This window comes from Catharus ustulatus, chromosome 24 (assembly GCF_009819885.2).
Source record: "Catharus ustulatus isolate bCatUst1 chromosome 24, bCatUst1.pri.v2, whole genome shotgun sequence".
In the NCBI taxonomy this organism is placed as follows: Eukaryota; Metazoa; Chordata; class Aves; order Passeriformes; family Turdidae; genus Catharus; species Catharus ustulatus.
Window position 1 is genome coordinate 549,346 of NC_046244.1, and position 27,418 is coordinate 576,763.

At 52.4% G+C, this 27,418-nt stretch overlaps 1 protein-coding gene across 2 annotated transcripts; it reads left to right on the top strand.

The window, feature by feature from the left end:
• Positions 1-2,887: 2,887 nt before the first annotated feature.
• PLEKHM2 (pleckstrin homology and RUN domain containing M2) lies at positions 2,888-27,328 on the top strand. Of its 2 annotated transcripts, XM_033079286.1 has the most exons (20): positions 2,888-3,178; positions 13,258-13,364; positions 13,516-13,625; positions 14,734-14,833; positions 15,319-15,406; positions 15,783-15,969; positions 18,220-18,279; positions 20,147-20,381; positions 21,405-22,184; positions 22,438-22,507; positions 22,588-22,678; positions 22,947-23,011; positions 23,341-23,429; positions 24,008-24,140; positions 24,221-24,411; positions 24,695-24,760; positions 25,176-25,335; positions 25,535-25,714; positions 25,798-25,914; positions 26,242-27,328. In XM_033079286.1, exons 1-20 carry the CDS (start codon positions 3,119-3,121, stop codon positions 26,377-26,379), a joined length of 3,027 nt encoding a protein of 1,008 aa, XP_032935177.1. In that variant the 5' UTR covers positions 2,888-3,118; the 3' UTR covers positions 26,380-27,328. The 2 variants fall into 2 exon arrangements, with proteins under 2 accessions (XP_032935177.1, XP_032935178.1); XM_033079287.1 differs by lacking the exon at positions 18,220-18,279.
• Positions 27,329-27,418: the final 90 nt, after the last annotated feature.

Sequence of the window (27,418 nt, forward strand, 5' to 3'; positions counted from 1 at the left end):
ATTGCAGCAGCTGCATCAAGACCAAGAGTGGTGAGTGTTCCTTCACGCAATTTCCTGCCTCAGAATAGTTCAAGGAATGGTCAGCAGAAAGAACATGACTCAGGAATTCCATAGTGCCTCCCATCAGCCCCTGGCCGGCTCTTCTGCAGTCCCACATGCCTGGTGAGGCTTTGCCAAGGTAACCACTTTTTGGGCAGGTTTGTAATCGGAATGGGATTTGGGAAATCCTGCTGGGCCACCTGGCTTTTGATTCACTTACACTGATAATCTGTTCTGCCTCATTCCCTTGGGGGTATGCTGAGGGTGCCAGGACCCCCGGAAGTGTACCCACTACACTGTGACATAATTACCTCCAGCAACCATGCTTGGCAATTACAAGGTGCTGTCACGCTTGCCAATAACGCACTGAATCAAACACAAGGATGTGAGTGGCTGGTGACTGAAATCCCTCCCAACAGCTGCTGCCCAAGGAATGTCTGGTTCCCAGTCTCTTTGTTAACAAATGGAAATGGAAAGGGGTTTAAAACCAAACTACTTGTGCTTGTGGAAACTGAGGTGTGCTCACAGGGCTCACTGTTGACTTACCCTTATAACCCAGCAATTTCTTCCATGGTTTTCCTAATACTTTTTTTTTTTTTTTTTTTTTTTTTTTACTACTGGAATTCATACTGCAATTCCTGATGTGTTTCTTGTGCCTCTATAATTTCCTCCTGGATCACTGGCAGTGTTACTGAGGTGCCCTATGACTGCACTGCATGTGGTGGTATTCTGTATTCTGGGAGTATCTTGCAGGTAACACACCTTGTTGCAGGAGGTGATTCCCCTCAGTGACTCACTCCATCCTTCCTCACTCTCCACCTGTGACAAGCACCTGATGGCTCTTCTCCTTGGGGATCATGTTCTCCATGCCAACTTCGGGCTGCAAATATTGAGCAAAGAGTTAAAAATCTTTGGGGAAGAGGGTGGGAAGCAGCCCAGCACGTGATGGGAGTGGGATGGATCCTCCTAAACTTTTCTAAGGAGAATGGGAGCTGTCTAAATGCTGGGAGTGAGGAATTTTCCATGTAAATCCATAATTGTGTGGTGGGTGCTTTTAGGGATTATAACCAACTCGTTTCACTCAAAGTAAAACAAATACTTGGGGCATTCAAAACAGCAGGACACCAGGAAGTCTGTTCTACCATATACAGTAATTTCACGATTATAAGGCGCACCCTTTTGACTAAAATTTTGGTCTGAACCCGGAAGTGCGCCTTATAATCTGGTGCGCCTTATATAATGTACAAAGATGCGACATTTGCCGACTCCTGCGCCTTATAATCCAGTGCACTTTATTGTTGTGAAATTACTGTAATCCCACCGTGGTTTAGGTTGGAAGGGTCCTTAAAGCTCGCTCCAACCCCCATGGGATTATACAGGTGTAGATGCTGCACCTGGTGCCTCCAGCACAAGGAGGAATGCAAATGGGTGAACGTACCTGCTGGTGCTGTACAGCTCGTTTGCCTTATACTTTTAATCCTAGAATTCACCAGGAAAGAATAAACTGGTGTGTGGGATCTGTTGGGCTGCTTTACAAGCAGCTGATTTTAGTCTCTACAGTAACTTGTTGGGGATCAAGCTTGGGTGTTTCAGGCTCAGGATTTGCTCCATTTCCCGCCCCCCCTGCCCAGTTCATCAGGAGAGAGTCACCTTCCTCCCCACATGCCAAGACAAGCTCTGATCCTTGGGATCCCCCTTAATACAATGTTTCTGCTTCCCCAGAGGCTGCTGGGGAGCTGGGAAAAGCCCCCAGCCCCAAGTCACAACCCTTCACCTCAGCCTCAGATTTTATTTATAATTTATCTTAAGTCTTTTCACCAACTTTTCCCACCAGGTTTGGCCTGGAACAGTGTGGCCCATTTTTGGATCCAGCACAGGGACCCCAGCAAAGAGCTGGATCCTCCATTTCAGGTTGCTGGAGCAGAACTGAAGGAAACACTGCTGAAGCCTGAGGTAGTGGGGTGCCATATGGATCCCCCATTTTTCCCTCACCACTGATTATTTCCTCTGAGGCCAACACCCCAGAGTGCAGCAAATCTGCAGGCTGGCCCTGGCTGGGAGGGCTGGGTAGCTGTTGGGCGCCTTATGCCCCCAAACCCACTGTGTGTCCACTCAGCAGGCACCCAACAGCACTGTCTCCTCCTGTACTCCTGGACTGTGAGAGAACAAACACCATCTGCCCTTATTCCCCGCACATCCCTCCTTGCTGTGAGAGAACCAATGCCACCTTCTCTTATATCTCCTCACTGTGTCATGGAATCCCAAATGCCATCTCCCCTCACTGAGGTCAGGGCCATGATAGACCAAAGCCATCTCCCCTCATGCCACTCACTGTCCCCAGTGCCATCTGCCCCCACATCCCCTCACTAATCCCAGGGCTCTGAGTGAGCCAGGGCCACCTCCCTATATGCCCTCATTGTCCTCAATATCATATCCCCTCGTGTCCCCTCACTAGAGCCCCGGGCTGTGAGGGACCCAGTGCCACCTTCCCTCACTGTCCGCGGCGGCACATGCCCTCGAGTCCTGTCACTAATCCCTCACATGCCCTCAATCGCCTGTAACACCATCTCCCGTCAGAGGTTCATGAGGGATGGACGATGCACCGCCAACTCCCCTCAAGGTCCTCTCGCAGGGTCACCACGGTCCCACCGCCACCGCCGGGGCCGCCATTTGAGCGGGCTGGGTGCCACCCGGCTGGCTTGGCTGTGCTCGGCTCCAATCGTCGCGGCTCGGCCGGGCTGGGCCTGTCCCGCATCCCCGGGCGGGGCGGTCCCGTTGCCGGCCCGGGGCGGGCAGCGCTGCTCGCTCCCTCCCTCCGTCCCTCCCTCCTTCCCCGTGACCTCAGTTCCCGGCGGAGCTCGGCCTTACCGCCCCTCGGCTTCGCTGTGCTCCTGCGGGTCCGGCTCGCCCCCGCGCTCGGCCATGGCGCGCTGAGCGCCGCGGAGCCGCCAGCCCGGGGACCGGCCGGGGCAGCCGGCAGGACGGAGCCGGCAGGACGGAGCGGGCCCGGCGGGCGGGACGGCGCTCGGCCTGCGCCGGGCGGGCGCAGCGGGCGGCGGCGGCGGCGGGCGGAGGCGCCATGGAGCCGGTGGAGGTGAAGGACCGCATCCTGGAGAACATCTCCCTCTCCGTCAAGAAGGTGGGAGCGGGAACTCGGTGGGACTGCGGATGCCGACTGTCGGTGCTGAAAGGACTAGGCCTGGGGACTAGGACTACCTCTGGGCCGGGGCTGCGGGGTTGGGGACAGCCCTGGGACAGCTCTGGACTCCGGGGTGTAGGCCGGTGCTGTGCTGTGGTGGCGGTGTTGCGGACAGCCCTGGGGACCCCACCTTGTGCGGCTGGGGACAGCTCTGGGATGCCTTTCTGTTCTGTGGTTGAGGTGGGGCTGTGAGCCTGGGGACAGCTCCAGGACAGCCCTGGGGACTCCCCTCTGCCCAGGGGTGCCACTGGGGACTGTGTCTGCAGAGGTGCAGAGCTGGGGACACTCCTGGGGACCTTCCAGACACACACCCACTGCCATGGCTGTCTGGTTGAAGGACGGGTCCCTGGACTTGCTACCTGAGGCGTGGGGCTGGGGGACAATCCTACAGGCCCCCACACCCAGGAAGCATCCCAGGGATACTGATGAACTCTGGGACAGGAGTCAAGGGCACCCAGCATCCCATTTGCCAGAAGTAGACAGTTTTTGGGATGTCCTTGGAGACCCCCTGTGCTGAAGGCATGAGGTTGGACACAGCCCTTCTGGAGTTGGGGGTGGCACATCTGCGGTGTGGAGTCATCCTGCCAAAGGAACACCCCCAGGGTCACCCCCCAGGAGTGTCTGTCTTAACTGGTTGGGATATACTGGGATTCTCCTGCCCGGGGTTCCCCTTTTCAAAGGACAGGATTGGTGGGGGCTTTTTCTTGGGGCCCTATTCAGGAGGGATTTGGAGTCCAGCCTAAAACCATCTTCCTAGAGGTTCTGCCTCCAGCCAGGCATGTCCTGCAGGGGCACTGGATAGAGAGGCAGCACCTGGGACATTCGCCCCACGGACACAGGGGATGCGTGGTTCATTCCTGTGCGCTCAAAACAGGGCTCTGAACTCATGTCCCCTCACCTTCTCCTTGCCCCTCGTTTATCCATGGATGATTCCTTAAAGCCCGCAGTGGTGGTGGAAACATTCATGAGCTGGCACAGAGAGGACCAGGATGCTGGAATCTTTGGGAAGGCCAAAGGAGTGAGATGTAAGGACATGGAAGTTTTGGTTTGGCCCACGTGTGAGCTCCAACCAACCTTGAAAAAGAGCCTCTGCTCCGTTTGAGGAGGCAATGGGAGTTTCATTTGTGTTTTTCCCAAGTTTTAGGGGAAAGGCTCTCTGGACTTGCTGTTGTTTGTCCAGTTGTTGGGTTTTCTCTGCCTTGTGGAATAGTTTTCCTGTGCTCTGCAATGTGTCCTGACACAGATTCGTCCGTGAAAACTTGTTTTATGAAGACCGGCACGAGTGAATTCCTGGTGCTGTTAAGAAGGAGATAGCTGGATACTGCCTCTGAGATGTAGGATGGATATGCAAACCTCGTCTGGCTTTTTTTCTTCTGTGGATGACCCTGACCTCTGGTCTCTTGCCTTTTTGTCCTCTGAAAATTAAGGATAATCTTAGATCAATGTGGATGTTCACTCTGCTCTGAGCTCTGTCACAATGCTCTGCAATTCTTCTGCCTCAGTTTCCCTGTATATATAAGGAATACAACTTTACACATGGGATTGATTGGACTTAATTTATTTGCATTCAGAAAATCCTTGGAAGAACACATTTGAAAAGGCTAAAAAATCAACATTATGGTTATTTTAATTACTGTTGTGATTGAAGAGGACTCTTCAGCTCCAGCTCTGCCAACACACCTTGGCCTGTCTGATCCCTGCCAATGTGTGTCTTGGTCCAGCAGTGAAAATTTTGGGATTTTTCTAATCCTGTCTCTTCATTCTTGTTCAGAGCAAAACTTTGGGAAGTGTAGGAGCCTACTGCAGGCCGATGGAATAATTTCTACCACCTGAGTGAAACCAAACTCAGGCCATGGTGAAATTCCACCCTGCTTTTTTACCTCCAGGATGGAATTCTCATTCCTTAGGGAAATCCACTGTGGAGCTGCTAGTCTTTCCCAGTGCTTACCTCTCCCACTTCAGCCTGAAATCCCTGATCTTCTTTTTCCCTGTGAGTTGCAAGAGTAAAGTAATAGGTTAAGGGAGCAAGTGGCTTTGTACTGGGAAATCCTACTCATCCCTCATCTTGAGTAACTCCTTGGCACTGAAATTGTGTCATGGGGCTTGGAGGAGTTTTCCAAGCATCCTGCCTCTGATTTCAAAAGCTTCCTCCCAGTGTGGGTTGCTCACTCCTTACTTTCAACACTGGTGCAGGTGTGGAATGGAGGATTTGGATGTAGCTATGGTGATGGTGGGAGTTTTCCTTTTTTAGCTGCAGACCCAAAGAGGAGAAAACAAAGCCTTATTTTCATGGAGTTATCCTGTGCTCAGCAGCCTTGGATGGGGAAGAAGAAGAGCAGCATCACAGCCCTGGGAAGGGTTTGACACTCAGGGCTGTGACTGTACCTGGCTATGTTTTCAGTTTTTACCAGATGCTGCTGGATTTTAGGGATGGAGGATCAGAGCACAAGCAGTGGGTGAATTCTGTACAAATCCAGAGAAAAAAAATGCTTTGATTCCAAGCAAATCTCTCAAACCTCGGTGAACAGGAGTGTTTCTCTTATTTTCCTGGAAAGACATGAGGGATGGAGGACAGATGCAAAAGTGGCTTGGAGAGGGTAATTCCAACCTATGGGGGTCTCTGTGTTGTTCCCAGGTACCACGGGGAGATAGTGGAAGCACTGCTGTGGATTTCAGAGATGTGAGGTTGGAGGTGTGAAGTCAAGCCTTCACTGAGAAAAGTGAGGCAAAACAGCTAGCACAGACAAAATAAGCTTCTCCAACGAGAGCGATGTCAAGAGGTTTCTGCTCTTGATAGCTTCAAGAGAGGCTGGGAAAGCTCAGCACTGGGGAGCTGGTACCTGCTTCAGTTCCAAGAGAACTGGGAGCATGGTTTTGATTTCCCATCAACAGCTTGTCCTCTTTGTCCTCCCTGGGAGCTGTAAATTAATTCATAGGATGATGCTTTCTGCACACGTGGACAGTGTTACTTCCGTCTTGTGACTGTTTATTTTCCCTTTTCCCACTCAATTCCCCTTCTGCTAAGAGGGCTGTGCTCCATTTCCAATTACTGCACAAATTGATGCCTAACCATTGGTTTTTTTGCAAGAATTTAGGGCTTTATTGGGGCAGAAGGCTGAGGATGGGCATGTTATGGCGTAGTGTGCAGACTTTGTTCATTCACGTGCTTGTTTCCTTCTAGGAGGTGCTGCTGTGTGTGGTGGCAGTGGGATGAGAGCAGCTTCCTGGTGCTGCCCATACCAGAAATGCCAACAATTACAAATCCATCCTTCACCAAGCAATTCCTGGTAGCCAGGAGCTGTCACAGGTTCCCTGGTCCATGAAGCTGGTGGTTTATGTTCTCTTGGGTTTCCCTGAATATCCCCTGGGTTCAGGAGGGGTTTAGAGCTCTCATACCTGGAATTAGATGGTGAAAATGCAAAGTCCTTAAATAGTGTTATTGTTGACAGTTCCAGGAGCTGAATGTATAATCAGAAAAGAGATTAGAATCCCAGATTTTGGGACTCCTCTCTGGTTTTCAGGCTGATCTGCTGGCTTTGAAGGACACACATTGCCATGAACTCTGGAGCAGCTGATCCTTGGTGTATGTCAATCAGGTGGAGCAGTGGCTTTTGCTGACATTGCAGGAGATCTTGCCAAAAGCTCTGGCTCTGTTCTGTTTCTGCATTGGGAAGGTTTCCACTGCCCTCACAGAAGTTAATGCTGAGCCTTTGCTGCCTGTCTCTGGGTTGGATTTTTAGCCTTATACCTTTGAAATGCCTTTGCAGTCTCCTGTGCTGCTGAGCTCTGCCTTGTGACACCTCTCCTTCTCGTGCACGGTGAGGAAGGGCAGGTTTGGTCATGGATTAGTGGCCCTGTGTCCTGGAGAGGAGCAGGGAGTGCTGGAGTGGAGCATCCCTACTCAAATCACACAGAGACTGCTCACCTCTGCCTGGCTGGATTTACTTAGCCTAATTGCTGTGGCACAGAGGCAGCAGCTCTGGGGATGTGAAAACAACCAAAGTCTTGCCTTCTGCTCCCTTTTGAGAGGCACCTCTCTGGCTCAAAGACCACAGGGGTTTTATCTCTGCCAGGGTCTCTTTCCTCTTGTTCACTCACATCTCTCCAGGCCACATCTATTACTGCTGCAGGGACCACATTAAGAGGGCAGCCCTGCATGTTCCTTTGCCACGTGTACCAGGTTTGCCAGCTGTCAAAAGCCTGTGGGTGAAGGTAGCAACAATCTCATGGAACTCCTAAGTTGTCCATGAAGACAAGACACGGGTCACTCAGGTGCTTTTAACAAGTCCACAGATGTGTTTTGGTGGGCCTCCAAGGGCTTTGTCTCTGTCGTTCTGCCCTCATCACAGCTGTGTATTGCTTGAGTTGCTTGAGTTTTTCAAGGTTTATCACTTTAGAAATTCCTCTTGCCTTGTGATGAGGAAACTTCCCTGCCTGGCCATTCAGGAGCCACTCTGGTAGTCACACTCACACCACCACAGGTCTGGTAATGATCCAGGGTTTACCATTTGCAATTTCAAGGGGATTGGGTTCTGCAGGTACCTAAACTGATGTTTGTCCTCTGTAACACCCCAAATCAGCTCTGGAGCTGAGGGTGGACAAGGTTGTGATAATATCTGGGGACTTAAAACATCCCATTTGTTCTCCTCCCTCTAACACAAAGCATTTTGCTGGGAGAGCAGCTGGTTTAGGAGGGTGAATTTGGCCATAGTTTTCCCAAGGAGCTAAAGGAAAGCCTCCAAGCCTCTCTGCCTCTGATTGCACAATTTTCCTGGCTGTTGAGTGATTTCAGTTTTCCCCATTTCTGGTGAACTGGTCCAAGAGGTGTAACTGAATTAAGAACGGGCGGGAGGCAGTGGGCAGTGGGGAGGGACTCAGTGCCCGGTGTGTGAGGGAGCAGGAGCTCCCTGGGAGAGCAGCACCTTGCTTGTTTCTGGAGTGTTTGCCACTGGACTTCGGTTTTTTTCCCTGTAAAATCTAGTTTTTCTGTTATGCTGAGTATGTGTCCTCCCCACCTGCCTTTGGTTAGCTCAGGGACCCTGTTCCGCTGCAGCTGATTCTGTGCCTGGCCCCTGCTCTGCTCGCTGTGACAAGAGGAACAGGATGTGCCCTAAAATTTCCCACTGGAAAAAATCCTGTCCTTGTCTGAGCCACATGTGGGTCCCACCTGCTGCAAGCTTTGCTGCTTAGAAATAGTGAAGGAAAGCCCCAGAAAAGCCTTGGGGGGTGTGAGCTGAGAAGTGTATGTGTTCCAGGAGGTGACAATCTTGCTGGCATTGGATTGGGAATGCTTGAAAGCTCAGTGTTTCCAGCAAGGAGCAACTTTGCTCTGGGTTTCATCTTCGCCTGTATCAGGCTCCTGTCTTCTCTCCACATCTCCAGTCTGTTCCAGTGGCACTCATGGTGCCTTCCAGGTGCTGATGCTCTGAATGTACCTGGTGTGTGTTTTCTGAGCAGAGCCCCAGATCCAGGTAAGGTGCATGAAGTGGGAATCTGGGCACTGAGGCCCGTGCTGGTTTGTGAGGAGTGTTGAGTCAGATCATGTGTGTGACCTCCAAAATGTCCTGCTAGAGCTGGGGTTTTAGGGTTTTTTGTTGTACAAGTGTATGAGAGAGACTAGTACCCCTGCCATGACATTCAGCCTGCTTTTATGGATGGTATGGATGGAGTTTTCCAGGCACAGGAGTTCAGCCTCCTCTTTATCCATTTGTCATTGAATGTCTGTACCCCTTGTACACCCTGAGTGTGAAAGTGACAGTTCTGAGGTGTCTGTCCTGGCCCTTTCCAGTGTGTCTTCCCCTGGCACTGAGCTGTCATCAATTGGGACAAAGTCAGTTGCCCTTTCTTGTGCTCCCTGGAGCTCCAGGATTGCACCTGAGGGTGCTCAGCTCTTCCAGCTGAGGAAAACTCCTCGTCTCAGTCCATGTGCTGTGGGTGAGAATGAGGGTTTTGAAGCACCTTTCCCATCTCAGCTAAGGAGCTGAAGAATGCAAATGGTGTTTGTCCTACCAGGGAAATACCAAGCAGAACAAGTGAAATGGAATTGATGTTGGAAAGCTGCTGGTGAAACATCTGCAGGGCAGATTTACAGAGGGGAGATATGGACTCTGTTGGGTTGTGGCCAGGCTTGAATAGGTCAAGAGACTATTTCATATTTCAGTATCCCGTGAATTTTTAGAGTTACTGAAGGGATTTCAAAGCCACCACAAGAATGATTTGATTTGGGTATAGGCTTTCCAGAACACCTCCCTGATTATTTGTTGGCTTCCCTTGCAACACAGGAGCTCTGCAGATCAGCATGGGAAGTTTCACACTCATTGAGAACCATTGCAATTAATAAGTTATAAAATTGTGCAAGGTAGAGCCTTTCTCGTGTATGCCAGCATGGAGTGGGGTGTGTCACTGCTAGAAAAATGATCTTGTGATTGATAAACAGCAATTAAATCCTCCTCCTCCTCAGATGGGGATGAAGTATGAGTGTTTTCCCAGTTCCAGCCAGGCCTCTGTTCCCATTGGACAAACACCCTTCTGCTCCAGGCTCTTCCAGGTGTGTTCAGCCTGTGGCTGGGCTGTTGTGACCCTCTCCCTGAGCAGGTCCTGTCGCATGAGCCCTGGTGCTCAGACCTGGTCAGGGCTGCAGAGTGGTCCTGGTGGATGGATGGCCAGGATGCCTTTTGCATGCCAGCAATGCTTATTTTGGCCACAGGAATGTCTATAATAGCCCCTGGGTCTGGGCTCCAGGCATTGCTGTGCCCCTCACGAGTCCTCCGTCTGAGCCAGTATTCAGCCCTCCCTTCTGGATTTGGGCTGCAGAGGAGACTAGGTGAAGAGCATCTCTCCAGAAACCCAGGGATAATATTTTTAACCCAATTATTTGCCTCCTTCCTGACCTCCCTGGCTGCAGCCCAGTTCACTGCCCAGCTGTTTCAGGGAGCTGCTTTGTGGATGTCTCATGAAGGTTGGTCACCACCTCCCAGACAGGTCTGACTGCAGAGGGAGAGGCTGGTTCAATTATCCATGCGTGTTTTATAAGGACTTACAGGAGATTCCATGTAAACACTCCATAAAATGCCATGTTTTGGGGCAGTGCCACATCGCTCCTGCCATCACCATGCTCAGGGGCGGGTGCTGGGATCATCCCTCATGATGCTCGTGGTCATAATTCCTATAAATTTTGAAAATTTAGGCATTGGATCTTTGAAAGATGGCACAGCTGGACTTTGTTCCCCAGTTGGGAAAGCAGTTTCATCCTAACTTTTCTCCGTGTGTCTTCACCTTCTTCCCAAGCCAGAAACACCTCTCCATCAGCTTTTGTGTGTCTTTCCCCACCCTGGCTGGAAGAATGACTCCACCCAGGAGATCGTGAGGCTTGCTGCGTCTTGTTTCCTCCCTGGATAGGGCGGCTGGGCAGGGATTCACCTGGCTGATCTCTTTTGGGAATTGTGCTCCAGTGAGCCATGCCTGCCCTTGGCTGGGGGCTGGAACCCTTTGGCCATGTTTATTTTGGAGGGATGCTGGGAATGGCACCATCCCTGAGTGCAGCAGTGTATGGGGATGTGGTGGCACATCTCAGTGGGAGTGGGTACTTGTGGCTTCCCTGTGACCCACTGCTCCTGAAAGGCCACGACTCGCAGTGCCAGAATCCCGACCCCAAACTGCTGAGTGCACATTTCCCACCCACTCGGCTGGTGTGACCCATGACTCTGAGCAAAGCACAGTCACATCAGCTCATCCTCTGGCCCCTGATGTGCCATGGGGATGGGCTTGAGCCCTTTGGGGTGGGTTTGCTCTGAATATAGCCATAGGGCCTGGTTTTCCAGCAGCCTCCCCAGGAAGGGGGATGCAGGAAGAGCTGGTTTATGCAGAGCAGGAGGCTCAGTGCTCCTTGCAGAGCAGCTAGAAGGGACACCAACCCTTGGTGTATCATAGAATGAACCCTTCAAAACCTAAACCGCTTCCTGGAGAAAGATTGGGCCTTTCCAAGGAAGAGAAATCTGTTTTTTTAGATGGAGACAGCCACCATTTGCTAATAGTTTGCACCCTTGGATGACAAGAAGGGGATCAATCTAGGGAGAGGAATGGGAGCTGTGCACTGGCTGCAGGAAGGAGCATGACAAAGTTCTGAGTTATTTTGGGGGAAAGGAGGAAAGAAAAAAGAGGAAATACTCTATTTCCTCATCTCTTTTGCTGCCCAGGCTTGGAGTGTCTCTGTCACGAGGAATTCTCCAGTCAGAGGCACAGACAGGCTGCAAGTTCCCTCCACACTGACCTCTCCAAGCTGTGTCTCCTTCTTTTTCAGTGGTGAGCTAATGAAATGCTTGATTTATTCTTGTTCCCCACAACTCTCCCCCACAGCTGTGTTTCCCTAGTCCAGCACAGAGCCTGCAGAAACACCTAGAACCTCCTCCAAAGGGTGCCCCAGCTCTCTGCAGAGCCCACAGCCTGGTTGGGACAAGTTGGGAATTTCTACCTTCAAATGCTGGCTCATGTCCTGTGAGATCTTTGCTTCTGCATCAGTTTTCCCAAAATTGGGATGTTTTGTTGAGCTCCAGCTCTTGGAGATCATCCCTATGACTCCATCTATCCATCACCTGAGGGATATGGCTCTACATTATGGGTCTGTTTCTTCCTCTGGTGTCTTTGCTGCAGCTTCAAACTCTGGATGCAAGTACCTTCTGAAATTTTTCTTAAATAATGGGATTTTAGGGCATTTTCCTCTCTGCTTCAGTCTGAGCTGCCTATGAACAGTGGGAATCTTCTGGAAATGGAGATTTCCTCCCAAAAATGGATAGGAGCTGTTGAGCTGAAATGCGCCAGGTCTCACCGGGGTGTTGTGAAAGCCCCTGTGGATCTCTGGAACACGCAGAAAGTGCCTATGCAAACACCGCCGCATTGTGTATCTGCTTCCCCAGGGGATTCACCTGCTGGGGCAGGGATAGGCAGAGCAGGGCTGTGCCACTGGACAGGGGAGCTCTGGCTGCAACTCTCTGGGCTCAGCAGGTTTTTCTCACTAAGAGCTGGGACCAGCTCCATGCAGGAACACGCCTGGCTCTCCCATCTTACCTAAGAGCTCCAGAGGGATTTGAGATCTTCAGGCCAGGAGGGTGTCGGAGCTCGATATGTTCGTACTCTTAAGAGTGTGGTTTGGACCAGTTCCAGGGGCTCTGAGGTGTTCTCTGACCCCTTGGTAACTTCACATCAAGACTGGATGATTTTTCCAAAAGGAGCTTCTCTAGCAATAATTCTGGAGGAGAAAGCTCTTTTGAAGGATAGGTCAGATTTGACAAGCACAATAACATCAAGTTTTTTGATTTTACATGTCTGTCATCTAGTGAGGTTTGGCAAATTCATGTCAGGTCACTAAAATAACATTTATATTGTCTATAATATTGTTGTGGCTCAGCTGAGCTGTTCTTGCTTGTTGCCAGCAAACAGCCAAGGCCTGCTCAACTGAGATTACATCCCAGGAGAGTAATCTGCCCGAATGCCAAGGATGTGTGAAACAGGACCTAAATAGATCCGTAAGCTCTGGGGGCAGGAGGAGGTCTGTGGGTCAGCTGGGAAGGGATTTGGGTGCAAGGGGATTTCTAGGATTTCTAGCAAAACGGAGGAGAGGCCTCATCCATGTCAGAGCCAGAAACAGAACAGAGCTGGGGTTTATTTCTGCTCTGAACTACTTGGTGGTGGCTGCAGAGGAACCACCAGACCTGGCTGATCTGGAGTGTTGGCTGGGAGGGAAGAGGCTGCTCAACACTGGGGAACTTGGTTGTGCAGCTGCCACAGCTGTGCTGGGCTGTGAGACGCAGGGACACTGGGCAAGGTTCTCCCTTGTAGTTACTGCCTTTAGGGTCCTCTCAAAACCATCAGCTACTCCCGTAAGTAAAACCTGCAACAGGGTTTAGCAAGCTGAGAGATCACCAAAAACTGTTTAATGCTGGATTTGAGCGTTTTGGCACCTCCACTTGCTTCTTGTGGGCTGGAGAAGGTCATTCCAGCCATCCCATCTCTTCTTGTTGCAGCTGCAGAGCTACTTTGCTGCCTGTGAAGATGAGACACCGGCCATCAGAAACCACGACAAGGTGCTGCAGCGGCTGTGTGAACACCTGGACCACGCTCTGCTCTACGGGTGAGCCTCGAGCCCACCTCTGGGATGCTCCTTTTCCTCATGGAAAAAACCTGGTGTGGAGCCTCAGCATGGTGAAAGAATCTAGGCAGGGATTGGGGTGGAGATAATGAAGCTTTTGCTTAATTTTCCTCTGGGAATTTTCTTCCTGCAGACTGCAAGATCTTTCCTCAGGGTACTGGGTGCTGGTGGTTCACTTCACGCGCCGGGAAGCCATCAAACAGATCGAAGTGCTGCAGCATGTGGCCACCAACCTGGGACGCAGTGCGTATTCACAGTGTCCTCAGCTCTGGGTTCAAGGACACCTGGGGAGGCCCAGGTTGTGCAGAGGAGTTGAGGCTGCTGATGCATTGAGGGAGCCAGGTCGCAGGCAAAGGAATTGCAGAATCATTAAAGTTGGAAAGGACTTCTAACATCATCAAGTCCTACCATTAGCCCAGCGCTGCCATGTCCACCACTAAAGTGCCACATCCACGTAGTTTGGACATTTCCAGGGATGGTGATTCCACCACTTCCCTGGGCAGCCTGTGCCAAAGGAGGTGGGATTCCTGCCGTGGCCACGCGAAGTCTCTGGAAATAATGTCACTGTGCCTCAGGGTCGTGTGCTGAGGTGTAGCCCAGCTTCTGCTGTCCTGAGACCCAAGGGCCTGTGCCCTCAGGAAGGGTTCCAGACAGATGGGAGTCCTGTGGGGCCATGGCCTCAGGAACAGTTCTGGCAGAAGGTAGCACTTGGGAAGGATGTAGGTCCTGCAGGGCTGTGACCTCAGGAAGGGTTCCTGGCAGAGAGGAGCCCTGTGGGGCCATGCTCTTGGGAAGGGTTCCTGGCAGATGGGAGCATCCCCTCTCACCCACATCTTGCTGTAGCAGTCATGTACATGATTCTGCATTTTCCCTGCTCCAAGTTGTCCATAGCAGACGTTTGGGACCATCGAGGCCAGGACCATGCCCAGATCCTCTGTGCCTGCTTATCCAAACATCTGCCATGTCCTGGGCCTGCACTGGTGAGAGCAGAGCTGAGTACAGACTACTGTCACCTCTGTCTGCACCAGAATTTGTGTCAAATCTCACCTGGGCTGATTCACAGCAATTCTCCCTCTGCCTCTCCTGGCGTTTCTGTCAGGACTCCCATCTCTCTAGAGATGCACAGCTGTGTGGCTACTTTCTCACCTGTCTCCCACCAATTTTACTCCAAATCATGGATCTCTCACTGGCATTTCCCCCCTGCCACCCTGCCCAGATTTCCCTCACAGTTGCTCCCCTCAAATGATACAAATGAATGATCTGAGGGATTTTAACTAATTCATGACTATTTCTAGGCTTGTGTTACTTCTCAGGTATTTCCAGATAAATCTCTTTGCTGCTCTGTTTCCAGGCCGAGCCTGGTTGTACCTTGCCCTCAACGAAAATTCCTTGGAGAGCTACTTGAGGCTGTTCCAGGAGAACCTCAGCCTGCTGCACAAGTACTATGTCAAGTGAGTATCCCAGCTCCTTCTCCTTTGGGCAACGTGTGACATACCTCCTTGTCAGAAGCCAGCCTGAATTTGCCAGTGGGGGGGCAAGCGGTTGATCAGGGTTTGATTTTTTTACTTGTGGGATTTATGTGGTTAATTTAAAGGTCCTGGATGTGAATGCACTGTCCTCTTATCTCTGAGGCCCTGCAAGCATTTCTTGTAGTTCCTGCTTTTTCTCTGCAGTCCCCTTTATATTTCTCCATGATTTCCAAGGAACTGCTGAGCTCCTGTCCAGACACCCAGGTTTACTGGACACCTGGAAATGTGGCTGTAGCTCAGTTTGGGGACAGTGCGTAGTGGCTGCCCATGGAGGCAAGGAGTGGGCTGCCAGCTCTGGGGCCACTCTGTGGCAACTCAGAGATGCCCCCAAAGAAACAGAAGGGCCCTTGAAGCTGCTCCTCCTCTTTCCCACATCTGTAAAGGTCTTTTGTTCCTCCCTGTGGCAGGAATGCCCTGGTCTGCAGTCATGATCATCTGACCTTGTTCTTAACACTGGTGTCCGGGCTGGAGTTCATCCGCTTTGACTTGGACCTGGTGAGTGTTTGATCTGTTCTCCTGGCTCTGGGAGAGTGGGAATGTGGAGCAGGGGAAGTCCAGGTTGGGACAGATCCCACTGCTTGGTCCAGGGTGGGCCTTCCTGTTGACCTTAGCTGAAATCATAGCGCTGATAATTTTGGGAAAGACTTTTAGGTCTTTGGGGATCCAACAATGGGATTTATTCCTGTTGCTCAGTTCTTCACTGTTTGGAGGAGGAACAAGGCAGCTGCAGGGCAGATTGATGGGGATAACGGAGCTGAGCTCTGCAAGTGTAAAGGGACAGTTCCACTGTTTTGGTGGGGTGGCATTTCCCCCAAGCTGTGCCAGTAACAGTGACTGGAGCCTGACTCTTACCACATTCCCTGCCCTGCAGGATGCTCCATACCTGGATCTGGCCCCGTACATGCCAGATTACTACAAGCCTCAGTACCTGCTGGACTTCGAGGAGCGCCTGCCCAGCTCCGTGCATGGCTCCGACAGCCTCTCCCTCAACTCCTTCAACTCTGTCACCTCCACCAACCTGGAATGGGACGACAGTGCCATTGCTCCATCCAGTGAAGGTCAGTGGTTTTGGGGGCAGTGTGGGTGGGGCTGTGATCTTCCCACATCATCTTCAGATAAGGCAGCACATTTTAGACTGGAAGAGACCAAAGCAAGAGATCCAGCAGCCAGGCTGGGAGTTCCTCCTGCCTTACATCTTTGGGAGACAGGACAAGGGGGAATGGGTTTAAACTAAGAGTTTAAAAAAAAAAAAAAACGGGAAATTTAGATTAGGTGTTAGGGAAGAAATTCTTCCCTGTGAAGGTGAGGTGTCCTGACACAGTTTGTCTGGAGAAGCTGTGGCTGCCCATCTCTGGAAGTGTCCAAGGTCAGGCTGGATGGGGCTTGGATCAGCCTGGGATAGTGGAAGGTGTCCCTGCCCATGGTAGGGGGTGCAATTAGGTCAGCTTTAAGATCCTTTCCAACCCAAACCATTCTGTGCTGATTCTGTGCCTCAGCCTGGGAGAAAAGGACTTTCCCTGCAGGCACCCCAGGCCACATTCCCATCTTGGGGGTTTTAGCAAGAGCTGGAGGAATCTCCCCACAGAGTGAAGGCTTTGCCTATGTCTGAATGTGGCTTCCAGGTCAGCAGGGACACAGGGCTGCAGGGGAGGTTTTTAACTGTTTATTTTACAGTCCAGAGACCCACATTGCTGGCCCTGGTGGGGAGTAGTTTCCAGTAGAGTCCATTTCTTCTCTGTCTGCAGTCTGGGAGAAAGACAGCCAGTGGTCTCAAAGGTGTTGGTTTTTCCTCTTGATATATCTTGAACAGCCTGATAAAATATCCTACTGAACCCCTTATCCCTTCAGAGAGGCTGAATGTTGTTCCTGATGACCTGGGCAGACACATACCTTGAATCTGCTGCAACCAGAGCAGGGAGCTCCTGTCCTGCATCCATCACATTCACATGAAACAGCAACTCTGCTGATGCTGTTCCTAATCCAAAATGCATTGGCCCTGTCCTGGTTTTTATGTCAATTTGAGCAAAGGGAATTCTGGAATAGAATTGGAATGGAATTAACTGTTAGGTGGGTGCAGGGAATTTGGGGCTCAGCCCACACACAGATGGGTTCCCTCAAGACAAGACTCACCAGTTGCCTTTTATGAGCGAGGCAAAACCTGCAGGTGTTAAAGCTGCTGAGAAGGAACAGCCAGGATGGGCATTAGAGTTGTTTCAACAAAGGACTTGGAAGCACAGCACTGGTTTGGGCTCACCACATCTGTACTCAGGAAAGGGTTTGATTTTAGCGACTTGCTCATCCCAAATCTCCAGAATCCCAGGGAAGTTGGAGACATCACGAGGAGCCTAGAAATAAACATCACAGGAGGAAGGTTCTCTGTCCCCAGAAGTTTTGCATAAGCAGCTGTTGTGCTGTATCCCTGTATCCCTGGATTTGTATTCCTGCTTCTCCCTCAGCAGAGCATGTCTTGTGCCAGACATCTCCTGCCTGTCCCTATTACTGGGTGTCCCTGGCCTACTGGTGGATGGCTGCTTAATGCTCGAGAGAAGAGGGCTTTGGAGTAGAGATTCAGGAGATTTTGGAGGTGGATTTTGGGTTTGGCATCATCTCAGCCTATTCCATGTATCCAGGCAGTGACTGTGCTCTGTGTCTCAGTTTCTCCATGCACAGAGGGATTTGGTGCTGATGTAGGAATGCTGGACCAGGACCCAGGAGGGCAGGAATTGCTGCTGCTCCTCTGGTGTGGAGGAATTTAACTTTTCCCTATAAGTATTACCATGCTGATCATTTTAACTGGAGCATGTCTCTACCCTGAGAGTGTAGGTGGAACTGGGGCTTGTAAGATCAGAGGACAAGTTTTTCCCTTTAATCAGATCCCTGGCTTTGCAAACATTCATAAGTCAAACATCACAGTATCTATGGGAGGGAAAAGTGTGAAGTGGTGAAACTGAGGCACAGAGAGATTAAATTGCTTCCCAGAGAGGATCAAGCCCTAGGTTACACTGTTTATCTGGTTTAGCTTCCCAGCAGCTTGAATAGTGGGGCCTTCACCCTTCCCTGGTCCCTTTGTAGCTCCCATAAAATGGTTCCTTCCAGAAGGAACAACCATTAGTGCAGCTGGTTTCCATTCACATTCCCTATATCCACATTCCCTATTCTCTCATGTGTTTCAGATACCAGTGGACAATTGTTTTGTTTCTCCCTATTCCCATCTCCCTCCCCAAATCCCCTTCACATTCTCGCCTCTCCCCACTTCCATCCCCACTACCTGTATTTCTAATCCTGAGTTTTATCCCTCATTTTTGTAGATTATGATTTTGGAGATGTCTTTCCAGCAATGCAGACCATGCCCAGCAGAGACTGGGAAGGTGGGACACGCTCATCTCTTACAGCATTTTGGTTTTCTCTCTGCATTGCTTCCCCTGAGCTTGCTGCACGTTCCCATGTTTGTTTCTTTAATGACCAACTGCCCTGTCCTGATGGAATTCCTTACAGGCCCAAAATGTGGGATGTGCCAGCTGCCCTCATGCCATGGATTTCCTCTTTGGGGTAAAGCACACAGGGTGCTGATTGAAAAACTGATTCACTGTCATTGGTTTCCTGAAAGCCCTAGAAAACACCTGAACTAGTTCTGCTGCCTTTAATTTTGGCCATTTTTTGGGGCTTAATTTGGGATGTTTTATTTTCCCTGGATCATCCTGTCCAGTGTCAAAACTTCTCCCATGAAGCCACAATATCCAGCATATGGCTGTGCTCAGTTTGGGCCGCTACATTTGTTATTTTTATTGATTTTACCACTTTTTAAACCCATTTACCAACTACCTCTGGCCTTTATAGCCAAGAGCACTTGCCCAGTGTCAAGGAATTTGTTCTTCCTCCATATGCAGCCCCTGTGCATATCCTCCACTGGAGCAGCATCCTCTCTGCTTCACCCCCAGAGGAAACACACCCACACTCCATCCTTTGCAGCTCAAAGCTGGATGGAGCATTATGGTACCACCTGAATATTTGGGCAAATCTGCCTGAATTCCATGTGGATTACTCTCGGGCTCTAACACACTCCCTCTTATCTTCTTTCTTACCCCACGCACAGGGATGTCACTGAGGTGGTTTAACCTGTCCTGGGAAGATACAAACCACATTTCCAAATCCAAGGTGCAGCCAGCAGCTTCAGTGTGGGGTGTTGGGTGGAGGCTGAAGCCTGGGGTGCTGGGGGAAGGCAGATATCTCTGGATTTGAGGATTTAAAACCCAATTGACTTCCCAGGTAGAGCTCACACTCTCCCTGCTCTGGGGCAGCTTTTTCAGTGGGAACAAAGTGGCATTCTTGAATCATCCAGCACAAACCACCTGGATTAGAGTTTTACAAGAGGTTTCATTTCTCTCCTCAAATCCTACACCCCAAATCAGACTGCCCGGGCTGTGATTCTCTTCCCAAGGGGTTTTTTTAGCTGGCTATGGAAAGGAATCATAGAATCATGGAGTGGTTTGGGTTGCAAGGGACCTTAAAGATCATCTTGTTCCAATCCCTTGTCATGGGCAGGGACACCTTGCACCTGACCAGAAACGGTGCTGGAGAAGAGGAGGGCATGGATAACTTTCCTTTAACCATGAATTTGGATGGCTAATACATAATAATAGTATGAGCATGATTCCTGCAGCCCTTCTCCACTGCTCTTTTTCCCTCTGAAGACTAACATGGGCCCAGCTGTTTGTGCTCCACCCTGTCTGTGCCACCTGCTGTCCTCAGACCCCTGTGAATGCTGTGTCCCCTCTCCAGCCCCCACGTGTGTCTCGTGAGCAGGCGAGAGCAGCCAGGCCTGTCAGGATCACTGTTCCATGGTCTGGCTCCACATCTGCCTTCCAGCTGAGCAAGCACCTTCCCATGCCCCGTGGCAGGGCAGGAGCAGCAACCTCGTTGCTGGTTGTCACCTTGCTCAGGAACAATGGCCCCAAGACCCCTCAGATTATTCCCACAGACACCACCTCTGCTCCTCTATCCGGCTGCTGGCTCCTGGGTAATCGAGCTGCTGTGTTCAGGCATTCTCTGAAATGTAGAGGGGGTGCAGGGTCTCATGCCAGCCTTCCTGTCCCTCTTTGCCAGGAGCTGCTGGCACTGCCAGTGGTGTGGTGCCCACACAGTGCCCCGAGCCCCCAGCACGTGGCTTGGCTTGATCTGGCTCCATCCAGGAGCCTGAGCCGGCGCTGATCTGCTATCCCTGCCTTGTCCCTGCAGATGGAGACCTGACGGACACACTCAGCTGCCCGCGCTCCAACACCTCGGAGGCCAATGGCAGCAGGGCTGCGGCCAGGAGCCCCACACAGCGCCACAACCCCTTCAACGAGGACAAGGCCGAGGTGCTGTCCTCTGCTGACACCACGCCAGTGCACGCAGCTTCCCGAGACAAGGCAGAGGCCACCCCCGAAGGAACAGACCAGTCTGAGAGCTGCACGGAGCTGGAGGTCATCAGGTAGGGACAGAGCTGCTAACCTCAGAAGGGGTGACAGATGTTGAGGATGAGCCACCTCTTCTACCCAGCGAGGATGGTCTCTGTGCTGCAGCCTTTAGTCAGCCCTGTGGGGCTGGGCTGGGTCCCTTGGGCTGATTCTACATCATCCCCTTTCCCTGCCAGTGTGCGTGTCAGAGGGCTCATGAGCGTTTCTTTGGAGCTCCTTCCAGCTGGTGGCAGCTTTGCAGCAGCTCTGGGGCTTGGATCTTCTCTCCCACCGTGTCTTTCCTATTTGTCAGTGAGCTGTGGCCAAACCTGTTGAGGGAGATGCCTCTGCAGAGTTCCTGGCCAGTGTTTGGGTGTTTGACTCCTACAGGGGAGATCCCTAAGGGATCCCTCAGAGCTCTCAATGCAGACAAAGAGCTCAGGGCTCTGTCTGCTCACACCCAGTGATGGGGACTCCCCAAACCTGCCCAGCAGGGCTGTGCTTTGTTCTCATGCCAGGTTTTCCCACGGAAGGAGCAGAGTTGGGTTTTACACATCATTCCACATGGGAGACACAGGGAAGGGAAGGGAAGCACTGGGCTTGCTTCCCAGACAGGGGTGACCTGACAGCAGTTTGGGTGCTGTGGGTGCCAGAACACTTCCACAGCACATGCTGGTGTGCTCCAACCTGTATCTCCCTCTTCTGGCAGGTGGGGACACGGCATTCCCACCTCTAGAAACCTCCTCCATTCCCAGCCTCTTGATCTCACGTCACTTCAGCTCCACAACCAGGCCATTTGTGATTCCTTTACAGCTGAAAGTAAGCCCAAGGTGCTGCGTCAGCACTGACACACCTCTTTTTGGGATAGGTAGGAAAAAGTGTCCATACCTTGTGTCATGGAAACTGGCACAGAGATGGGGGCTCTACATGGTTGCACATTGAGCAATGTTCTTGATAGGTGGATTTCTCTGCAATAGGGAAAATTGCAAAGGAATGTTGTTGGGAAAGGGTTGCAGAGTCTAAATAGGCACACTGGGTGATGTTCTTCTCTCTCACAGGTTAGCCAAGAAGAAGAAGACAGGCAAGAAGAAGAAGGTGAAGCCTGAGGAGGTGGTGAACAGCCCAGCACTTGAGGCCAGTGGGGACAGCGGCATCAATGGGCTGAGCGACAGGGAAGAGCCACCGAGGGACAGGGAAGGGGACAGGGAGGAGCCACCGAGGGATGGGGGCCCTGCTGCCTCAGGCAGGCTGGAGGAGGGTGGGGAGCGCGCTGCCCTTGGCCCGCTGGCCCTGCGCATTCCAGAGATGAAGGACACATCCATGGAGAGCATGGGGCAGCCCCTGAGCAAGGTCATGGACAGGCTTAACGGGCAGCTGGACCCCGGAGGCTGGAACACAACCCTGGAGCCGCCCGGGCAGTCCTTTCGGACCGGCACGCCAGGGGAGACCCCGGATGGATCGTCCTCTGGCGACTTTAGCGAGGGGATTTCAGCCCCCATGGACTTCTACCGATTTACCGTCGAGAGTCCAAACGCTGCTGCACCAGGTGGTGGCCACCATGACCCTCCAGGGCCTTGCCAACCGCCACATGTTTCTGGTAGCCCTGAGGCTCCTGAAGAAGAAGAAGAAAGCAGAGAGGGAGAAGCAGTTGGGGCAGTAGAGGAGTCCAAAAGAGCAAGTGATGAACCTCAAACTAGCCAGACAGAAACCACCAACACGCAGGCTCTCTGTGAGCCCAAGAAAGAGGAGCCCAGCCCTTCCCCGAGCAGCGCTGAGGACTCTGGGGTGGAGGAAGGGCAGGGCAGCCCCTCGGAGCTGACCCATCCCTCCGAGTTCAGGTGAGCATGGGTTTGCTCAGCAGGAAGAGCATCTTCGAAACAATCTTGAGCTCAAGTTGACACATTTCCCTTTGTCCTTGGTTTGGGGGGCAAACCCCATCCTTCTCCAAGATGAAGAGGAGGCACAAAGGGTCGAAGAGAAGGTCTTGGGGAGCTAATCAGTGCCCAAATCGTGGACATGTTCAGCAAGGAAGGGGAATTGCCCTTCCTGGACTCACATCCATTGTCCATCCTCTGCTATCTCTCTCCACAGGGTGGATAACAACCATCTCCTCCTGCTGATGATCCACGTCTTTCGGGAGAATGAGGAGCAGTTGTTCAGGGTAAGGGGTCTCCATCAATTGAAGGATCAGCTCTGTGCCTGCATCAACCCAGGCCTGAGAGCTCCTTTTTTTCCATGCAGATGATCCGAATGAGCACGGGGCACATGGAAGGGAACCTGCAGCTGATCTATGTCCTGCTGACAGATTGCTACGTGTACCTGATCCGGAAAGGTATCTCATCCCGACAGTCTCTGGACTCAGTGGCAGGGAGGAAAGGCTCCATCTGTGGCTTGTCCATGGATTAGGCCATCATTGCCTTCACTGCCAGTTCCCTTGAGTCCGGTGGTCACAGTAGGGAGCTCAGATGGACTTGTCGCTCTGGGTGCCCTGGGACATGTGTCCGTGCTGCCTGGGACATGGCTCAGTTTGCAGGTGCATTGCTGCTGCTGCAGAGGGGGTCCTGTGCCCCCCTTCACATGACTCTCTGTGTCTGTGCCAGGGGCAGCAGAGAAGCCATACATGGTGGAGGAGGCCGTGTCCTACAACGAGCTGGATTACATCTCGGTGAGCCCAGCTGGGACGGGCAGCCCAGGGGAACTGGAGGCAAATGGGGGAATCAGTTCTCACCTGTCCAGGGGTGAAAGTGCCAGAAGCATCACAGTGGGGTGTGTTTGTGTCCACGGGGAGTGTTCTGGACAGTGAACCTTTGAGACTGGGAGAATTGGCAGTGATGCTTCTTCCAGTGCCACCTCTGTGGGTGCCACCTTGCGCATGTCTTTGCATGGGCAGTGAGTGACCACTGACCCTCTCCGTGGGGCCTGAAGCCTGGTCAGCCCTGCTCTGTTGTCCCTCAACCTGTGCCTGGCTTCCCTAACCACTGCTGTGTGGCACAGGTTGGGCTGGATCAGCAGACGGTGACGCTGGTGTGCACTAACCGGAGGAAGCAGTTCCTGCTCGACACTGCTGACGTGGCTCTCACCGAGTGAGTGGGGAATTGGAGCATGGAACTCTGGAATTCTTGGACTTGGGGACAGTGGGAGACCCCAGAGACAGCCCTTCATGACAGTCCTGCCACATGTGAGGGGCTTGGGGGTTGGTTTGATGCCACTGGCTGAACCCAGCTGACAGCTAGAAATGCCTCAGGTATGGATACAACCAAAGTATCTTCCCTGGATAAACTCACCCCATCCCACAGTCTGAGCTTTGGGGCTTCAGGCAATGCAGACCACGTGTCACTTGTGTCACTTGGGATGAGTAGGGATGAGCTCTTGAGTTCCAAGGCATGTCCCCGGGTCTCTGTGTGTGCTGGCAGCATACTGGGCGGGTCATACTAGGATCTGTGCTGGAATGAGTGACCCACTCCCAGTGTCACCCATCTCCTTTCTGGAGTTCAGACTTTGCAGCCTCCCATTACCTTTGGTCTGTAGATTGATTTTGCAACTCTTTGGCCTTGAAGACCAGAGGCCATGCTAAAGGAGAGCCCCTTGGGCACCAGAGTATATGAGGGAGATGAGGGGCTGTTTGCCCCAACCTTGTCAGAGATCTCTGCCTCCCTCTCAGATTCTTCCTGGTCTCCTTGAAGTCAGCCATGATCAAAGGGTGCCGGGAGCCCCCTTATCCCAGTATCCTCACAGATGCCACCATGGAGAAACTGGCACTTGCCAAGTTTGTGGCGCAGGAATCCAAGTGTGAGGTGAGTTTGGATATCACCACCATCATTGCAGGTGATGAAAACTCACAGGAGACTCCCTTGACTTCTCCTGGTTCTTACAGGCCTGCAATGTGGTTGTGCGTTTCTACGGCCTCGTTCACTGGGAAGACCCCATGGATGAGGCACTGGGACCTGGAAGCAGCAGCTACTCCTCTGCAGAAAACGCTGTCACCAAGGACGGCATCCTGCACTACAAGGCAGGCACCTCCTACCTGGGCAAGGAGCAGTGGAAGCCCTGCTTCGTGGTGCTCAGGTGGGCACTGGGGCTGTGGGTCAGGGCTGGGGTCAGACAGGGCTCTTGGAAGAAGGTGCTGGGAGCAGTTTGCTGCCCCAGAGCTGCCTGGGAGGTGGAGAGGACTCATCTTGCCACCTAAAGGGGCCAAGCCACCAGTTTGTGGGTGCCCAGCAGCAGGAATGTGACCCCATGGGGCTGTGTGGGTGGAGGGCAGGGCAGGGGTGGCTGTGGGACCACAAGCAGAGGATGCCAGAGCTGAGGTGACTCCAGTTACCCCCTCTCTCATCTTCCAAAACGGCAGCAACGGGATCTTGTACCAGTACCCAGATCGGACGGATGTCACCCCTCTGCTCTCCATCAACATGGGGTAAGTGGTTGGTAGGACATGGTACCCAGACTTGATGGGGATCTGAGGAGCAGGAGCTATTTGAGATGTCCAGGGAGGGCTTCCAGGCTGGATCATTACCTAGTCCATGCTGCAGGAATGCCAGCTGCTCTGCCTGGGGGCAGACTGCTCCTTTTCTTCCTTGGGTGGGGACTTGGCCTCTGAGGGGTGGGTGACACATCCCTCCAAGATCCCTGCTGGGAGACCCACTGTGCTCAATTCCAGCTCTGCTGCAGTGTGAAGAGCGTGGAGATGGTCCTTAGAACAATCCCAGAGGATGGGAAATGAGTGTTGGGAGCAGGGGTGAGGTGCTGCCCAGGGAGGGCAGTTGGAGGCTGCTTTCAGCTCACACTGGCCCGTCCATCTCACTCATCTCCATCCTCCCCCTCTCTCCCAGTGGCGAGCAATGTGGGGGATGCCGGCGTTCCAACACCACCGACCGGCCCCACTCCTTCCAGGTCATCCTGACGGACCGGCCTTCCCTGGAGTTGAGTGCTGACAACGAGGAGGACATGGCAGACTGGATGCAGTACTTCTGCCAGGCTGTCTCCAAAGGGGTGAGCTGGGGACAGGCCCCAAGCGTGGGTCCTTCGGCCCCCTCCTTTGCACAGAGCCCCTTTGGCACTGCTGACAGGAGCAGGAATGTCTGTCAGGATGGAGCTTCATCCTGAGCCAGGAGCGTTTCCCCACAGGGCACCACATGGAGATGGGGCTCCACCATGCCAGGTTTTACCCCCTCTTCCCTATCCCACACAGGTCATCCCCCAGGGTGTAGCCCCCACACCATGCGTTCCCTGCTGCCTGGTGCTGACAGATGAGAAGGCTTTCACGTGCCATGAGGACTGCCAGACTAGCTTCTTCCGCTCACTGGGCACTGCAGAGCTGACGGACATCACTGCCGTCTCCACAGAGGCTGGCAAGGAGTACTGTATCTTGGTGAGTGCAGGGCTTTGGGACCTGCTGGGCCAGGGCTGAGCGAGCACCCACTTCTGACACCTGGCCTCTCTCTTGGTGTTCAGGAGTTTGCTCAGGACAGCAAGGAGTTCCTGCCCCCCTGGGTCCTTTATTTTAGTTGTACTACAGAGCTGGAGAGGTTTCTGTCTGCACTGAACGTTGCATGGAGGAACATCTACCAGGTGAGCATGTGGGGCTGCCTCACACCCTCATTGAGTGAGAGAGGGCAGAGGGATGAATTTTTCTCTGTAGGGTGAACCCAGCTTTCTCACCAGGTGCACGAGAGCCAGGGAGCTCCTCTGGGTCCATATAGTCACAAAATGTATGATTTAGAGCCTGGCAAGACAAGCCATGATCGTCCAGTGCTGGTGAGGGGAGTGGGAGGAATATGGGTCAGCTCCACTGTCACCATATCCATGACACAGGCAGCTTCCCCATGTGGATTTACAGCAAGAGGGAGAAGTGACTGTTGTCTGTTCCCCTCCTGACACCCCACACCTGTGTTTCAGGTTGATCTCCAGCATAAGGCCATTCTAGATGCTGCTGTGAAGAAGAAATGTGAGGATGCCCAGAGCCTCATCAATAGTGCCTGGCAGCGCAGCGACAGCCTCTGCCGGGGCCGGGCTGAGCGAGACCCCTGGTGTTAACCCTGCCCAGGGGAGGACAGCTAACAGGAGCCCATTTTTGGGGATCAGGGCCTGTATCTGGTCAACTGGCACCCCAAACTCTCCTGCCATTGCTTGGTCCCCACCAGGGCCGTGCCTGCAGCATGGACCCTGTGCTCTCCACTGAGCCAGGGACATCTGGCGTGGTTTGGGGGCAGCCAGACGCTTTGCCACCTGCGCCTTCCTCCTTGTCCAGCTGCCACAGGGCAAATAATTTGCCTTTCACAGAATAATGTCCCAGTAGTAGTGAAGGAGAGGGTGGGAGCAGGGTGGGCTGGGACAAGCATCCCCATTCTGGTGGGGGAGCAGGACTGAGGACTTGTTCATTTTCGAACAGGGTCGGGGTGAGGTGGGAACACTCAGTCGTTACCATGCATGTTTTCTTGCTCATACAATCACCGAGGATGGCACTACTCCACCTCCTTCTCCTGGAGAGCACCAGGGTCTTCAGACACCACTGAACCACTCAGCCTGTCCAGGAGATTTGAGGCTACGGAAGAAGGAATAGGGCCAAATATTTGGCTTTAAACATGGTTTTAGGAGATCTTAGCAGCCAGTTTGTGGTTTGAACGCTGGCCCTGTGTACACTGGGGGAGAAGAGATGGAGTCCCACACTCTTCAGGTGTTCTGAGGGACATTGTCACGTGGCTGCCACCAAACATGTCCCTGTCTCCTCAGCTCACTGCATCCAAGGCCAGCAAGGACCCATCACCACTTGCGCTCCACAACGAGCACTTTGGGGCACAACCCCAGCTTTTAAATAATATTAATAATAATAATAATAATAATAATAATAATGACTTGGAGACCTTCTCATGTAATATACGTTCACGGGGCCTTTTTCTGGGAGGAAACGTACGTGACTGAATGTATATGTACATACATCTGCTTCCTTTCCCCCCTCCCCAAATAAATAGATCTTGGTAACTCAGCCTTGGCCCTACACCAGATTCTGCCACCAGGGGCTGCTGCTCCTCCTGCAGTCAGGTTGGAGCCTGTGGGATGGCTCTGGGGAAGGGAG

Coding starts and splice junctions, on each gene's coding strand:
- PLEKHM2 (XM_033079286.1), top strand. CDS start 3,119: ATGGAGCCGGTGGAGGTGAAGGACCGCATCCTGGAGAACATCTCCCTC. Junction 3,179..13,257: donor TCTCCCTCTCCGTCAAGAAG/GTGGGAGCGGGA, acceptor TTCTTGTTGCAG/CTGCAGAGCTACTTTGCTGC. Junction 22,508..22,587: donor ATGAGGAGCAGTTGTTCAGG/GTAAGGGGTCTC, acceptor TTTTCCATGCAG/ATGATCCGAATGAGCACGGG.